The sequence below is a fragment of the Sphaerodactylus townsendi genome, linkage group LG16, assembly GCF_021028975.2.
Source record: "Sphaerodactylus townsendi isolate TG3544 linkage group LG16, MPM_Stown_v2.3, whole genome shotgun sequence".
Taxonomy (NCBI): Eukaryota; Metazoa; Chordata; class Lepidosauria; order Squamata; family Sphaerodactylidae; genus Sphaerodactylus; species Sphaerodactylus townsendi.
Genome location: NC_059440.1, coordinates 7702261 through 7719490, shown reverse-complemented (window position 1 = coordinate 7719490; position 17230 = coordinate 7702261). Strand labels below are relative to the sequence as shown.

Here is a 17230-nt window from a genome sequence, read left to right as displayed (position 1 = left end):
TCTCAGTTTCCTCCTCCCCTCCCCTAATCCCTCAATACAAGCAGACCAACAATGGACTATATTTCCCTGTTGTGGGATTTCTGGCCGTGTGGCCGTTGTCTGGTAGTTTTTGCTCCTAACGTTCCACCCGCATCAATGGCTGGCACCTTCAGAGGCATGTCACAGTCTCGCACGCCCCCACGCACACCTGTGAGGTAGACAAAACATATACCCCACCACACAGTCACTCCGCACTGGGCCACAGAGAGAAAAACACCTTCACATGACAACTTAACGTCACAGATGCGAGCGAAACACGTTAGTAGCAAATGCTACCAGTCCACAGCCACGCAGCCCAGAAATCTCGCAACGGCCACGAAAGCCTTCGACAACACGACGGACGACGTTACATTTCTCCGCCCCAACTTGCGAGAAGAAGTTAACGCTTGCAATGGTGGGGTGATTTAAATGTTGTGGGGGGGAAATGAAATCACATTTTTGCAAGAAGTGAGCCTTGCCTTCGAAAGAACACTGTTGAACGGTGTTGTTGTTTTTTTAACCTGGCCACGTTTTTAACCGGGCCAAGAGGGGCAGACCACGTTGCCACAGAGTTAGAACGAAACCGTGACTTCTCCTTGGATTTTTTCCTCATGGAGAAGAAATGGCATCAAAATAACTAGAAAGTCCAGGTACACAATGGAATAGTCAGTTTTTGTGAGGTACTTCCTGTCAGTACCTCAAACCAGTGGCACAGAGATCGAGCCCATCCCAGACTTCTGCTCTGTCCCGTTTTCTCTATCATTCCATAAATAATAATCCCACTCATCTGTTTTACAGGTAGTGGTTAAAAGCAACGGACTCTAATCTGGTGAACTGGGTTTAATGGCCCACTCCTCCACCTGAGCGGCGGGCTCTCATCTAGTGAACTGCATTTGTTCCCCTGCTCCTCCAGTCGCAGTTCTCTCAGAACTCTCTCAGCCCCACCTACCTCACAAGGTGTCTGTTGTGGGGAGAGGAAGGGAAAGGAGCTTGTAAACCACCTTGAGTCTCCTTACAGGAGAGAAAGGTGGGATATAAATCCAAAACTCCTCCTCTTCCTCTTCCTCCTCCTCCTCCTCTTCTCAATAAACACTGATCTTCAGGCATCATCAGCAATTTGAGCCAGACTGTTTGTGAAGGGAGCAGGGCTGGGTGGGTCACAATGCTGTTCACTATACTCCTTTGCACACCAAAAAATTGTATATTAATCTGCCATTCCCTGAACCTTCTTTATAGTAGAATACTGTGGGAAAGAGTATGCACAGTAACACTGGACTACATTGCTGGATGAACACAAACATCTCAGCTTCCTCCTCCCCTCCCCTAATCCCTCAATACAAGCAGAACAACAATGGACTATATCTGGCTGTTGTGGGATTTCTACAGCGTGGTGGCCCGTTGTCTGGTAGTTTTGCTCCCAACGTTCCACCTCGCATCGATGGCTGGCACCTTCAGAGGCATGTCACAGATCTCGCATGGCATGCGCGCGCACCTGTGAGGTAGAACCAAAGAAACATATACTCCCCACCACACAGTCCTCACTCCGCGACTGGGCCACAGAGAGAGAAAAACACCTTCACATGACGACTTAACGTCACAGATGCGCAGCCGAAACACGTTAGTAGCAAATGCTACCAGTCCACAGCCACGCGAGCTCCAGAAATCTATAGCAACGGCTAATGAAAGCCTTCGACAACACGACCGGACGACGTTACATTTCCTCAGCTCCCAACTACTTGATGAAGAAGTTAACACTTGCAATGGCGGGGTGATTTAAATGTTGTGGGGGGGAAATGAAATCACATTTTTGCAAGAAGTGAGCCTTGCCTTCGAAAGAACACTGTTGAACTGTGTTGTTGTTTTTTTAACCTGGCCACGTTTTTAACCGGGCCAAGAGGGGCAGACCACGTTGCCACAGAGTTAGAACGAAACCGTGACTTCTCCTTGGATTTTTTCCTCATGGGGAAGAAATGGCATCAAAATAACTAGAAAGTCCAGGTACACAATGGAATAGTCAGTTTTGTGAGGTACTTCATGTACCTCAAACCAGTGGCAAGTCGACCCATCCCAGACTTCTGCTCTGTCCCGTTTTCCTATCATTCCATAAATAATAATCCCTCATCTGTTTTACAGGTAGTGGTTAAAAGCAACAGACTCTAATCTGGTGAACTGGGTTTAATGGCCCACTGTTCCACCTGAGCGGCGGGCTCTCATCTGGTGAACTGCATTTGTTTCCCCGCTCCTCCAGTCACAGTTCTCTCAGAACTCCCTCAGCCCCACCTACCTCACAAGGTGTCTGTTGTGGGGAGAGGAAGGGAAAGGAGCTTGTAAACCACCTTGAGTCTCCTTACAGGAGAGAAAGGTGGGATATAAATCCAAAACTCCTCCTCTTCCTCTTCCTCCTCCTCCTCCTCTTCTCAATAAACACTGATCTTCAGGCATCATCAGCAATTTGAGCCAGACTGTTTGTGAAGGGAGCAGGGCTGGGTGGGTCACAATGCTGTTCACTATACTCCTTTGCACACCAAAAAATTGTATATTAATCTGCCATTCCCTGAACCTTCTTTATAGTAGAATACTGTGGGAAAGAGTATGCACAGTAACACTGGACTACATTGCTGGATGAACACAAACATCTCAGCTTCCTCCTCCCCTCCCCTAATCCCTCAATACAAGCAGAACAACAATGGACTATATCTGGCTGTTGTGGGATTTCTGGCCGTGTGGCCGTTGTCTGGTAGTTTTTGCTCCCAACGTTCCACCCGCATCGATGGCTGGCACCTTCAGCGAGGCATGTCACAGTCTCACGCACGCCCCCACGCACACCTGTGAGGTAGACAAAACATATACCCCACCACACAGTCACTCCGCACTGGGCCACAGAGAGAAAAACACCTTCACATGACAACTTAACGTCACAGACGCGGGCGAAACACGTTAGTAGCAAATGCTACCAGTCCACAGCCACGCAGCCCAGAAATCTCACAACAGCCACGAAAGCCTTCGACAACATGACGGACGACGTTACATTTCTCAGCCCCAACTTGCGAGAAGAAGTTAATACTTGCAATGGCAGGGTGATTTAAATGTTGTGGCGGGGAAATTAAATCACATTTTGGTAAGAAGTGAGCCTTGCCTTCGAAAGAACACTGTTGAACGGTGTTGTTGTTTTTTTAACCTGGCCACGTTTTTAACCGGGCCAAGAGGGGCAGACCACGTTGCCACAGAGTTAGAACGAAACCGTGACTTCTCCTTGGATTTTTTCCTCATGGAGAAGAAATGGCATCAAAATAACTAGAAAGTTATAGAATAGACAGTTTTGGACTTCTTCATGTCAGTAGAATAGAATTTAGAATAGAATAGAATCTTTATTGGCCAAGTGTGATTGGACACACAAGGAATTTGTCTCCGGTGCATATGCTCTCAGTGTACATAAAAGAAAATACATTTGTCAAGAATCATAAGGTACAGCACTTAATGATTGTCATATAGGTCTAGTAAGCAATCAGGAAACAATCAATAGTAATAAAAACATAAAATGTAAAATCATAAAATAAAATGAAATGTCAGCACAGGCTATAGTCATACAGTCATAATTGGGAGGAGATGGGTAATAGGAATGATGAAAAAAGTAGTGCAGTAATTATATAATAAATATATAATAAATAGTTTGACATTATCGAGGGAATTATTTGTTTAACAGAGTGATGGCATTCGGGAAAAAACTGTTCTTATGTCTAGTTGTCTTGGTGTGCAGTGCTCTGTAGCGACGTTTAGAGGGTAAGAGTTGAAACAGTTTATGTCCAGGATGCGAGGGGTCAGTAAATATTTTCACCCCTCAGTACCTCAAACCAGTGGCAAGTCGACCCATCCCAGACTTCTTCTCTGTCCCGTTTTCCTATCATTCCATAAATAATAATCCCTCCTCCGTTTTACATGTAGTGGTTAAAAGCAACGGACTCTAATCTGGTGAACTGGGTTTTCTGGCCCGCTCCTCCACCTGAGTGGCGGGCTCTCATCTGGTGAACTGCATTTGTTTCCCCGCTCCTCCAGTCGCAGTTCTCTCAGAACTCCCTCAGCCCCACCTACCTCACAAGGTGTCTGCTGTGGGGAGAAGAAGGAGTTTGTACGCAGCCTTGAGACTCCTTGGGGTTGAGACAGTGGTGGGATCCAAAAATTTTAGTAACAGGTTCCCATGGGGGTGGGATTCAAACAGTGGCGTAAGCCAGTAATGTGGGAGCTGAAGAACACGGCAGAGGCGTGGCCAAGCATTCCAGTAGAGGCATTAATAATTTCTCTGTTACTGTAAAAAACTCTTACTGTAAAAAAAAAGTTCCTAATTTCCAGCTGGTATCTTTCTGTCCATAATTTAAACTCCTTATAGCAAGTCCTATCGTCTACTGCCAACAGAAACAACTACCTCTCCTCTAATTGACTGCCTATCCAATACTTAATACTTTCAAATACTTAATTTTGTTTCTAGAAATCAAAAGAAGGATATTTTCCTTAAACAAGGAACTTTACCATATTGCTAAAACATGTTTTTAAAACAGCCCAACAGGGAGGTCTCCGTTTTTCGACTAATAGCTAACCAGCCACATAGGAAACAACAGGACTTGATGATTTTTGGGACCTAATGGAATTTCTAACGGAAAAGCGGACCCAATTAGTAACCCCCTCTCGGCACACACAAATAATTAGTAACCCACTCTTGGGAACTGGTGAGAACCTGCTGGATCCCACCTCTGGGTTGAGATAAGCGGAGTATAAATCCAAACTCCTCTTCATCATCTACTTGCTGTTTGCTATGAACAGCGGACCGACCAGGCTTTGAGGACTATACATCGGTGAAGTGCATTTTAAAGATTGTTACAAATCATATGCCGCAAGATGGGGGCTGCTAGCAGTTGTGGGGACAGGGAACAAATCTGGAAATCTGTTTTGGGCTTCCTATTTCCCCCCTCGGGGTTATCTTAATTCCCAGGGGCTCAAGAAAGCAAATTGTTCTCCTTTCACCCTTTTGCTTTCTCAGAGCTTTCGGTGATTCCTGGAGCATGCTTATTCTATTTAATCTTAATCTTCTGTATAGCAGCAGAGTATTTGGCTGTGGCTTTTGTGATCACCGTGGATTGGAGGGGAGGAGAGCTTTACCAAGGTGCAGAAGAAGAGCAAAGCTTGAGCGAATTTAGCAGAAACCTCACTTATCGAAAAGGGCCAGCGTCATGATAAATAGCAGGTTGCAATTATACTTTTTTTTGCAATGATAAAATAATTGTAGTGATTCTCCGCACCGCCCTAATGGAATAACTTGCCTTTGAAAGCTGCCAGGCGCTCAGCGCAAAGTCTGTTGATTAAAACGGAGGGTGGATTATTGCTATATTTTTTATTTTTAATCATGACAGCTATAATTACTGTTTTGGAGTACTGGGTATCTTTTCTGGACTGTTAAGTATTCTTTATGCAATTGCAATGTTCATTATTTTGAGGGCACTTGCGGGCCAAAGGACCAGAGCATGACAAGATGAAACAGCAAAAGCCATAATGACAACTGAAACTGTACTGGATCTGACCATTGGGAAATCTAATCATGTTTTCCCACACTGGTCCACTTGTGCCAATTGACTGAGCAAGTTGTTGGAGTCCACAGAACTCTTCCTCTGGCTGAGTGTTGTTAAGCCAAGGATCTGGTGGCAGAGAGTTCCAAAGTTTTCACACTTTACTGCTGATCCATCCCAAGGTTCTGGGGGGGGGGCTGAAGCCAAAGCCCAACTTCCCCACTCAACCCCTGCCCGTCGGGCGGGCTAGGGTTGCTAATTTTCCCCCCTCCTGTGCCTTTAAGAGGGACGTGATATGTAGATAGCCGATCTCATCGATCTCCGTGCGGCGCGTGCTAATTTCTGCCGTTGGAGGATGCCGACGAGGCTGAACGGGCTTGTGCAGGTCAGTTGGCAACCCTAAAAATAAAAGACCCGGTATGAAGTTCAAAAATTGCAGAAGTTCTTGCGAGGCGGGGCGGGCAGGGGGCGATGCTTGGACTGTTTTTTTTCAATCCCATCCCTCTGGAAAAGAGACTACTTTGTTTCAAGACAGCGGCGCGGAGGGAACTAGCGCGGCTTGGTCTCCAAAGGCTCGCTTGGACGTTGCCTAGGCGACGCGTCCTCGAGCGGCGGGGCGGAGCACTGGAGTTGGCGGAGGGTCTGGGTTCTAGGAGGGCAGCACTTTCTGAAGAGGAGGGGTGAGGGCGAGGAGACCCCACCACGTGGCAGCCCCGCAATCCGGGGGGAGGGGGAGGGGCATCTCCGGGGGGGCGGGGCCGTGGATGGGGGCAAGTGAAAGGAGGGGGCCATTCATGGTGGTGCGGTTCTTAGAAAGAGTGAGGTCTTAGCGGGGGTTTGGGTTGCCAATCCCCAGGTGGCGGCTTGAAATCTACTACCTGGAGCTCACCTGGAGAAAATGGCCGCTTTGTGGCATTAGATAGGTGTCAGACTCGCGGTCCTCCAGATGCTATGGACTACAGTTCCCATCACCCCCTGTCAGCACCATGCTGGCAGGGGATGATGGGAACTGTAGTCCATAACATCTGGAGGGGCGTGAGTTGTCCCTCCCCAAACCTCTTCCTCCTCAGGCTCCACCCCAGAATCTCCAGCTACTTCTCAACCTGGAGGTGGCAACCCAAGGAAGCAATTGTTGAGCGGGTTTCTGAGGGGAGGGGGCTTCCTGATGAGAAAGGGCAACAGAAGTCGGTGGTCGCCCACTACCCAAAAGAAAAAAATGCCTTGTCGAAGGCTTTCACGGCCGGAATCACCGGGGTGCTGTGTGGTTTCCGGGCTGTATGGCCATGTTCTAGCAGCATTCTCTCCTGACGTTTCGCCTGCATCTGTGGCTGGCATCTTCAGAGGATCTGATGGTAGGAATGGAAAGCAAGTGGAGTATATATACTGTGAGGTCAGATCCTCTGAAGATGCCAGCCACAGATGCAGGCGAAACGTCAGGAGAGAATGCTGCTAGAACACGGCCATACAGCCCGGAAACCACACAGCACCCCCCAAAATGCCTTGCTTACTCCCTTTATAGTGATGGGGTGGTGGGTACTTACCAGCTGGTATGTTTTACTTCCCAAACCATGCAGAGTTTCAACTGTCAATTTCCCCCCCACATTAAGCCTTCCATCGTGGGGTGGTCAGGTCTGGGTTGGGAATTTCCTGGAGATTTGCGGGTGCAGCAGGGTGTAAAGCCACAGAAACCGCTCTCCAAAGCAGCCATCTCCCTTGGGGGAGGGTGCTGATCTCTGTCATTTGGAGACCAGTTGTAATTCTGGGAGATTCCTGGACCTGATCTGGAAACTGGCACCCTTAGGCAGAAGAAGCAGTGGCATAGGAGGTTAAGAGCTCATGTATCTAATCTGGAGGAACCGGGTTTGATTCCCAGCTCTGCCGCCTGAGCTGTGGAGGCTTATCTGGGGAATTCAGATGAGCCTGTGCACTCCCACGCACGCCAGCTGGGTGACCTTGGGCTAGTCACAGTTCTTCGGAGCTCTCTCAGCCCCACCCACCTCACAGGGTGTTTGTTGTGAGGGGGGGAAGGGCAAGGAGATTGTCAGCCCCTTTGAGTCTCCTGCAGGAGAGAAAGGGGGGGGGGATATAAATCCAAACTCTTCTTCTTCTTCAGGTTATTGGCCCCCTGATGTGTAGTTTGGCTGGGGTGGGAGAGGAGGGGGAATAAAATGAAGCACAGTTGCTGCAGGAGTGGCAAGTGATGGCAGTTAGTGAGAGAAGGGACATTGGTGGGTGTGTGGCTCTGGAGGAGAGCCCCTGAGAAGTGGGACATCGAGGGCAGGGAGATAGTTAATCTGGGAGGGGTCTTAGCAAGGAGGAAAAAAGAACAATTTATGGGAGGCTTTTGGATTGGAAGAGGGGCAATGAAAAGAGGGGAGAGATGAAGAAGCCCTCCCTTTTTAAGGAGAGAGAGCATCTCTTGTGGGGGGGCCTATTTAGGCAAGGAATGACAACTCCGGGCCGGGGGGGGGGGGGAGAAACGTAACAAAGCGTGGCGAGTTATTGTGGGGAAAGGAGACAAATGCTATAAAGCAGTGGTGGCAAACCTTTGGCAAATCCAGATGTTATGGACTACAATTCCCATCAGGCCCTGCCAGCATGGCCAATTGGCTGGTGGCAGGGGCTGATGGGAATTGTAGTGCCAAAGGTTCGCCACCACGGCTATAAGGGCTCTGAGTGGGCCTGAGATTTGAGCCCAGTAGCACCTTACCCACAAGGCATCGCTTTCAAGAATCAAAGCTCCCAATTGGTCAGATAATCTGATAACTCTTCTTGGTCTCTTGAGATGCTACTGGGCTCAAATCTAGCTGTTCTGCTGTAGACCAGCACAGCTACCCTTTGAAACTAGAAGGCGGAGATACTGAAATGGAGCAACCTCAGAGGTGGGATCCAGCAGGTTCTCACCAGTTCCCCAGAGTGGGTTACTAATTATTTGTGTGTGCCGAGTGGGGGTTACTAATTGGGTCCGCTTTTCCGTTAGAAATTCCACTAGGTCCCAAAATCATAAAGTCCTGTTGTTTCCTATGTGGCTGATTAGCGAAGGTAGAAAACGGGATAATTCTCCCTGTTGGGCTGTTTTAAAAACATGTTTTAGAAATATGGTAAAGTTCCTTGTTTAAGGAAAGTCTCCTTCTTTTGATTTCTAGAAACAAAATTAAGTATTTGAAAGTATTAAGTATTGGACAGGCAGTCAATTAGAGGAGAAGTAGTTGTTTCTGTTGGCAGTAGACGATAGGACTTGCTATAAGGAGTTTAAATTATGGACAGAAAAATACCAGCTGGAAATTAGGAACTTTTTTTACAGTAAGAGTTTTTTACAGTAACAGAGAAATTATTAATGCCCCGCCCCCGGAATGCCCGGCCCCGCCCACATCGTGCCCTGCCCAGCCCCATTGGCGCTACACCACTGTTTGAATCTCACCACCATGGGATCCCACCACTGGTTGCCAGGTCTGCGATGGCCGTGTGGGCAGGGGACCAAGAGGTAGGATTGCCAGAGCCTGAGTGGGAAGCTTCTGGGCATTTGAGGATGGAGCCTGGGGAGGGCAGGGACCTCAGTGGAGGACAAGGCCATAGAGTAGGGGTGGCCAACCCATGGTTCTACGCCACTGTTTGAATCCCACCACCATGGGAACCTGTTACTAAAATTTTTGGATCCCACCACTGAGCAACCTGTAGGAGGAATGTTACTGAGGTGACAGAGGGCAATTATTATTTTTGTGTGGGGAGAAGCAGCAGGGAAAGGTGGGAATCCCGAGAAGAAAATAAGTGATTGATTGGAGGTGGAGGAAAGAAAGTTCATGGGAGGGAGGGTTACGTAAGTAAAGGATGGCGTTTGTTGCATAGGGATTTTTAATAGGGTACACGGCGTCATCTCCGTGGTCTAGTTCCCAGGGTTTTTCTGAGGTTCAACAGGTGAACCTGTTTTCTGCCGGTTTTTCCTACAGGAGTAGCCAAAGGCTCAGCCTCCTTTGTTGTCCTGTATCTTCAGGCTCAGCTTCAGCACCGGCCCCCGCAAGAACGGATGGTTTCTGAGAAAATGGAAACGCACGGGCAAGATATGTTACCTTACGGAGAGGGGGTCAAGCCCAGCAAGACGCAAGGAAAGGACCCCTCCCCCTCACAACAGAAGAAGAAAACCAAGAAGAAGAAGAAAAAGAAGGGCGCCGAGGAAGACGGTAGGTGACTTGCAAAACCTGCCACCGTTTCAGCGGTCCACGGCTGGCTAGCCCTGCAGCGTTTGGGACTCTTTAGTTTGGAGAGGAGACGTCTGAGGGGGGATATGACTGAAGTCTATAAAGTTATGCGTGGGGTAGAAAAGGTTAACAGAGAGGAATTTTTCTCTCTTTTCTCACAATACTAAAACCAGCGGTCATACATTGAAAATGCTGGGGGGAAGAATTAGAACTAATAAAAGGAAACATTTCTTCCTGCAACGTGTGATAGGTGTTTGGGATATGTTGCCACAGGAGGTGGTGATGGCCACTAGCCTGGATAGCGTTAAAAGGGGCTTGGGCAGATATACGGAGGAGAAGTCGATCTCTGGCTACCAATCTTGATCCTCCTTGATCTGAGATTGCAAATGCCTTAGCAGACCAGGTGCTTGGGAGCAGCAGTGGCAGCAGAAGGCCCTTGCTTTCACCTCCTGCATGTGAGCTCCCATAGGCGTCTGGTGGGCCACTGCGAGTAGCAGAGTGCTGGACTAGATGGACTCTGGTCTGATCCAGCAGGCTCGCTCTTATGTTCTTATTCCTTTCAAAGAAAAATCAGCCATGCAACAGCTGTAGAGTTCCCTGCTATAATCTCTCTTTGGGATGAGAATTGTGTTTAGTGAAGTCATAACTTCAATATGTTTTGCTTATATAGCAAATGCAAAGTATTTAGAATGTGTGGTTTATTTAACTATCCTTCCCAGCAGGAGGGGTAATGGTGCTAACCTACTTCCATGGTGGGACAGATACTCGGCAAAACTGGACTCAGAAACCCGACAGAAGAAACAGTGTCGTGCTAAGCAAATGTTTGCCTCCTGTTGCAACAGTAGGGGGCATGAGATATTCAGATATTTTGTCCTGCAGCTGTTAAAAATTGCTTCAGATACCGTGTTTCCCCGAAAATAAGACAGTGTCTTATATTAACTTTTGCTCCCAAAGATGCGCTATGTCTTATTTTCAGGGGATGTCTTATTTTTCTGTGTTCTGTTCGTCGGGCATGCTTCCAAACAAAAACTTTGCTACGTCTTACTTTCGGGGGATGTCTTATATTTGGGGAAACAGGGTAGCTCAGCAGATATTGTATTGTCGAAGGGTTTCATGGGCGGAATCACTGGGGTGTTGTGGGGTTTCTGGGCTGTGTGGCCGTGTTCCAGCAGCATTTTCTCCTGATGTTGCACCTGCTGGCAGCCACAGATGCAGGTGAAATGTTAGGAGAAAATGCCAGTGGAACATGGCCATACAGCCCCGAAACCCCACAACACCTTAGCAGATATGGTTTTTAAAAGCTCTCAATACATCTTCCCTACACAAGCATTTTAATACGTTCAGTTCTGACTCAGCCTCCTGGCCCCTGCGAAGCTTAGGCTCCTTCCGCACATGCAGAATAATGCACTTTCAAACTGCTTTCAGTGCTCTTTGAAGCCGTGCGGAATGGCAAAATCCACTTGCAAACAATTGTGAAAGTGGTTTGAAAACGCATTATTTGGCGTGTGCGGAAGGGGCCTTACTTTTTAAAAATTGCTTTCCAACATCGTTCTTCTTTCACAGCAGAAAAGCCACCTAGCAAAAGCAAAAAGCAGCCCGTGTTCCGGTCCTCCCCCGAACTACACAGCAACACGACAAGGGAAGATGCCTCAGAAGAAACCGCGAGCAGGACAACCAATCAGCTCTTTTCTGCGGCATCCAACGTTTTGCTGTTGACCGAAGGCAACTCCGGTCAGTCTAACGAGAGCCTTCGATGGAACGGGATTCTGGACGACCCAGCTGCAGAAGAGGAGAGGCTGCGGCACTACAGGGTGGACCGAAGGAAACGCTACGTCGCCTACATCCAGCAAAGCCTGCCTCCGGAGCTGTCCCTCACACTCCGGCATCTGCCGCAGCTGTGTAAAGTTGCACATCTGAGTGGAAACCACTTTCTTCGCAAGGCAGAACTCACCACTACTTCCCAGAATTCCAAGACGTAACCAAAGCGCCGAAAAAGGCGGGCTGCACCCGTTCTAGTCATTCCCCAGGAAATTGTGTAAATCTCTCAAACCTCTTTCATCCTTGTTTCTTCTGTCCCTTTTTTTTAAAGCGAAGGCAACAGTGTAACGCCCATTTAATTGTCTCTTCAAACTTAACAGAATTTTAATTTTAAAAAAATCAAATATCCAAACCTACATATTATTATTTTTAAAATTTGAAAAACCTTACATGGATGGTTAGAAAATAAACAGCATGAGAATATTCACCCGACCTTTCCCTTCCATAATTTATATATATAAAAACCCCCACACGCACTCAGGAGTCTTCAGTATTATGAGAATTTGTGTCAGGCTGAATGCAATTTAAACAGATATGGCTATGATCAACATTAAAGTGACTAAGCAGGACATACTTTCTTTTTGAAGCCTGTATTCAAGTCTCCAATACCAGAGAAATTTTCTTCTGTGCCGTTTGCACTACAAAATTTAGCAGTATAAAATCACCACGCTTCTTCTCTGCTTTGTCCCCAAGTAACCGGCTCGTATTGTTTTCCCTTTCTGTTGCTTGAGAAAGTGCACAGGGGGCCATCCTAACAATACTTTCCTCGAAGTAAAGCCCCACTGAAAAAAAAACTTGAATCGGACGCTGGGTAGTCCTGTTTTAGGCCCCTTCCGCACACGCAAAATAATGCGTTTTCAAACCACTTTCACAACTGTTTGCAAGTGGATTTTGCTATTCCGCACAGCTTGAAAGAGCACTGAAAGCAGTTTGAAAGTGCATTATTCTGCATATGCGGAATGAGCCTTAGATTGCTCTCGTATTCAGCTTCTAGCAACTATTCCATTACAACCTTCTAGGATTCTTAGATCTATTTATTTATTGGGAGACAGCATGGTGTAGTGGTTAGGAGCAGCCAGCTAATCTGGAGGCTCAATTCCCCACTCCTCCACATGAAGCCTATCAGGTGACCTTGGACCAGCCAGTTCCCTCAGAAATCTCTCAGCCCGGATGGAGGCAGGGAAGGGCAAACCACCTCTGAATATTTCCTACAGGGTTACAAGGTAATTGTAAGTCAGATGGCACTTTACATGCTCCCTCACTCACATTTATTCCTGTCACCTTGTTCCTCCAAGGAGTTTAAAGAGCAGTGTGTATAGCCGTGGTGGTGAACCTATGGCACTCCAGATGTTCATGGACTACAATTCCCATCAGCCAATTGGCCATGTTGGCAGGGGCTGATGGGAGTTGTAGTCCATGAACATCTGGAGTGCCATAGGTTCGCCACCACTGGTGTATAGTCTGCTCTTCCTTCCCACCACCACAAGAGCCCTGTGAAGAAATGTTAAACAGTATGGTTGACTCATGGTCACCTAGTGGATTTCATGACCAAGGGGAATCAAAGATTCTCCCTTATCTCAGATTAACACCTTAACCACTAGATAATGCTGGTTCTAATTACAGATGGATGCTGGTTCTAATTACAGATCTCATTACAGGATGCTGGTTCTAATTACAGATTTAGCTTTAAAAAGGGCTTGGACAGATTTATGGAGGAGAAGTCGATCTATGGCTACCAATCTTGATCCGCCTTGATCTCAGATTGCAAATGCCTTAGCAGACCAGGTGCTCAGGAGGAGCAGCAGCAGAAGGCCATTGCTTTCACATCCTGCATGTGAGCTCCCAAAGGCACCTGGTGGGCCACTGCGAGGAGCAGAGTGCTGGACTAGATGGACTCTGGTCTGATCCAGCAGGCTAGTTCTTATGTTCTTATGTTCTTATGGCTCTCCTGACAATTAACAAGTCCCTGAAAAGTGTACAACACAGGGACATTTTAAGTGTTGATTTAGCAGTAACTTTCCAGTGTCTTCACTTTCAAAATTTGCCTTCTCGTAGAGTAGTATTTGTATAAAAACATCAGAACCAGGGTCCTCAGAATCCACCAATCCCAGAAATGAAAAAGTGGTACGCAAAAAAATACTAAGCTATCCTTTAAAAAAAAACCCCAAAAAACTTTCCTAAATCACAAACTGGATAGCTTTTTCAATATTGTGTTCATATTACATTTCAAATATATAGTAGCTTGCCCAGGAATCCAGCAGACAGACTGAAATGAAGCCTAATATATTAAAACGTTGCTTACGTGAAAAACCAGCACAGTACACAGTTGCTTAATTGTTTATTCATTTCCCAGTAATCTCCAGCCCCACACAACCGAGACCACGGGAAAGACAATCCACGCATCGGTCAACAAGTATCAATGAATACAACACGCTTCTCTGGAATTATGACTTTTGGACAATTTATTGTTAGTTTAAAAAGAGAAAAATTGAAGTGAATTAAAAAGTCTTGAGGGGTGGTAAGGATTGCATTACAGGATCTACAGAGATAACCAAGTCTCCTGAAGAACGCAGCAACGTTAAGTTAACTTTGAAATTATGCATCGACACAATTTTTAAACATACTTTATTTTAAAAGGGGATATTTAAGATCAATCATGTTTAAAAGACAGACAACTGCCAGGATGGTTTTTTAAAGTATGAGTTCGTAGAAAACCCAGACCAGAGGAGCCCGGTGGTCTACTTATCCCAGAATAATATTACCATCGCTGTGTTGCCACAAAGTGTGTCCAAAGTTGTAGAGTAGGGGTATCCAACTCTGGCGCTTCAGATGTACATGGACTACAATTCCCATCAGCCCCTGCTCGACAACAATTCCCATCAGCCCCTGATAGAAATCCCCCTACAGCAGGGCTGATGGGAATTGTAGTCCACGAACATCTGAAGCGCCAGAGTTGGACACCCCTGTTGTAGAGGCATCTTCAGATGTAAAAATAGGTTCACAAGAGAAGATGCCTCCAGTTGTCCAATAGAGTATGACGGAAGTCTCTTTAACAACACGATGGAGTTGATCACCACTGGCTTAGTTCAGCTTCCTGTTTCCAGCAACCCACTGTCTCCTGGAAGCCCTTCTCTTTAGTAAGTTCTCTACTTGTTCCTTACAAACAAAAGTATCACCCACGAGCAGCTGGAGATCATTCAAATGTCTGCCCGATAATCCACACAAAAACATATTATACTGCATTACCAATCACAAGCTCTCAACTGCTGGATCAAGGGTTTTTTTAAAAATCCCCCAAATATTACTCGACATGGCATTGAATGGATTGAATAAAATAAATAAACTCCTCTCCAACGAAAGTCTCGTGGCAGAAAAAAAATTCAGCACGCAGGTCCTATTTGTATGGGTCCTGTGCACCTGTATGGGTATGGGTGCTCTTGCATAGGAAGCTTCCAGCCAGATGGAAGCACGAAGGGCAAACCACCTCTGAATGTTTCCTACAGGGTTACAAGGTAATTGTAAGTCAGGTGGCACTTTACACGCACGCACGTTCACTCACATTTATTTTTGTCACCCTGTTCCTCCAAGGAGTTTAAAGAGCAGTGTGTATAGCTGTCGTGGCGAACCTATGGCACTCCAGATGTTCATGGACTACAATTCCCAATTGGCCATGCTGGCAGGGGCTGATGGGAATTGTAGTCCGTGAACATCTGGAGGGCCATAGGCTCGCCACCACTGGTGTACAGTCTGCTCTTCCTCCCCACCACCACAAGAGCCCTGTGAAGGAATGTTAAACAGCCTGGACACCTGCATTCCCTTTTTCTGTCTTGGGTGGCAAAATGTGGAAGAGAAGAATCGAGATAACAAAGGGGAAGAAACCGCCTGAGAGAAGAAATCCGAACTCCTGGTCCGTAAAAGCCTCACCCTCATCTGTCCGGTTTCTGCTATGCGGGACTCCAGGGGCGCAACTTCACCATTCAAAATGGTGCACAATAGTTACAGCAAAGATCGGGGAACTGGGTTATGACAGTGACTCCTTCAATATGCTAACCTTTATTGAAACTTTTGCCCTCATTAAAGAGAGGCTGTTAGCAATGGACTATCAACAACTGCAGAGCTTGGCAAATAAATCTTGTTCACCAACAAATATGTCAATTCCTTTCACGCAGGGATACCCAGCCTATTATATTACAGCGCTCACAAATCCCATACACAGGAGAGCCTATATGCTGGCTAGATTTAACATCATGCCATCTCCGCTACATAGAGGAAGACTTAAAGGTCTTCCAATGATAAGAGGTTCTGTCCCTGTAGCATAGGACAGCTGGATTCCATCCCACACATTCTCCTGAACTGCTTGTGTACCGGAAACTCCGATCCAGTCTGTTATCCCAAGCCAAAGACTCTATGATTGATTATACTGAATCAGATAAAATAGTTATGCTTTTAAATGGTCAGGATTTTCATTGTTGCCTTATAGTGGCAAAGTTTCTGTCAGAAGTTTGTAAACTGAATGTATGACAAACACGAAGTTTTTTACTATTCACCTTTTAACTGGAACTGTATTTTCATACTATCGTGTACATGCCAATAAAGGCTTATTGAATTGAAGGCTCCAGGGGCGCAAGGAGAAAACCCCAAACACCCCTGCACCCCTTTGGTGTTAAGGAAAATAAACACGCTGTTCCGGTTGCGCCTCCTCTCTATTAAGGGCCCAGCGGCTCTTGCACCGAATGCTACTCGTATCCTCTCACTGCTTGTTAATGGCTGGTGGGGAAACTGCAGTCGTTCCTCGCCCGCATCAATTTCCCTAGCAGTTTTTGTACAGGATTTTTTTTAAAGAGAGCACTTCAGAGGGGGTTGTGGTAGCGGTAGAGCATAGACTTTGCGTGCCAGAGGTCCCCGATTCAACTGATACATTCCACTCAAGGGCCTTAGGTAGCAAGCACTGAGGAAGACCTTTCTCGACCAGGGAGACTGGAGGACTGTCAGAGCAGACAAAACGGAGCTAGACGGCCTGACTTTATAGGAGACAATTTCATATAGAAGAAGAAGAAGAGTTGGATTCATATCCCCCCTTTCTCTCCTGTAGGAGACTCAAAGGGGCTTACAATCTCCTTGCCCTTTCCCCCTCACAACAAACACCCTGTGAGGTAGGTGGGGCTGAGAGAGTTCGGAAGAGCTGTGACTAGCCCAAGGTCACCCAGCTGGCGTGTGTTGGAGTGCACGGGCTAATCTGAATTCCCCAGAGAAGCCTCCACAGCTCAGGCGGCAGAGCACGAAATCAAACCCGGTTCCTCCAGATTAGAGTGCACCTGCTCTTAACCACTACGCCACTGGATCATGTACCACAAGCATCCGTGTAGCCTTTCCCTTCTAAGCACTTTCCAAGAGCTGTCGGATTCCAAGACAAAAGGACATAATTGAACTCTTAAATCGTAGGTAACTGTTTGGTAATTCTTTTTTTTTAAATCCAAGGAATGACTCGCTTACTGGCAAAGAATTTTTCCTTCCAACCCAATGAAATGCAGGTTAGTTTTTAAAAAAACCACTGGTAACATGTCAAACTCTGCAGCTAGGCAATCGGTGAGCAATTTCTTTGCACTGTACAGTGGAGAAGATAATGCTTTTATATACGGTCTA

The 17230-nt window shown here is 46.7% G+C and overlaps 1 protein-coding gene and 1 long non-coding RNA gene across 4 annotated transcripts; one reads left to right on the top strand and one right to left on the bottom strand.

The window, feature by feature from the left end:
* The first annotated feature begins 5907 nt into the window (after positions 1-5907).
* Positions 5908-12151, top strand: LG16H17orf97 (linkage group 16 C17orf97 homolog). Of its 3 annotated transcripts, none has more exons than XM_048519414.1 (3): positions 5908-5958; positions 9565-9751; positions 11336-12151. In XM_048519414.1, exons 1-3 carry the CDS (start codon positions 5929-5931, stop codon positions 11746-11748), a joined length of 630 nt encoding a protein of 209 aa, XP_048375371.1. In that variant the 5' UTR covers positions 5908-5928; the 3' UTR covers positions 11749-12151. The 3 variants fall into 3 exon arrangements, with proteins under 3 accessions (XP_048375371.1, XP_048375370.1, XP_048375372.1); XM_048519413.1 differs by having other exon boundaries at positions 11333-12151; XM_048519415.1 differs by lacking the exon at positions 5908-5958 and adding an exon at positions 6179-6253 and having other exon boundaries at positions 11333-12150.
* A 1761-nt stretch (positions 12152-13912) lies between these two features.
* On the bottom strand, positions 13913-15685 carry LOC125445963. The gene is made up of 2 exons (XR_007246347.1): positions 15321-15685; positions 13913-15199 (listed from the first exon to the last, which is right to left on the bottom strand). It is a non-coding gene; the product is annotated as an uncharacterized LOC125445963 (long non-coding RNA).
* Between the last annotated feature and the right edge of the window lie 1545 nt (positions 15686-17230).

Bases quoted from the DNA above. Each gene is read 5' to 3' on its own strand.
- LG16H17orf97 (XM_048519413.1), top strand. From the start codon at position 5,929: ATGCCGACGAGGCTGAACGGGCTTGTGCAG. The intron at 5,959-9,564 runs GTCAGTTGGCAA...CTGTATCTTCAG, and splicing joins GGCTGAACGGGCTTGTGCAG to GCTCAGCTTCAGCACCGGCC. The intron at 9,752-11,332 runs GTAGGTGACTTG...CTTCTTTCACAG, and splicing joins GAAGGGCGCCGAGGAAGACG to CAGAAAAGCCACCTAGCAAA.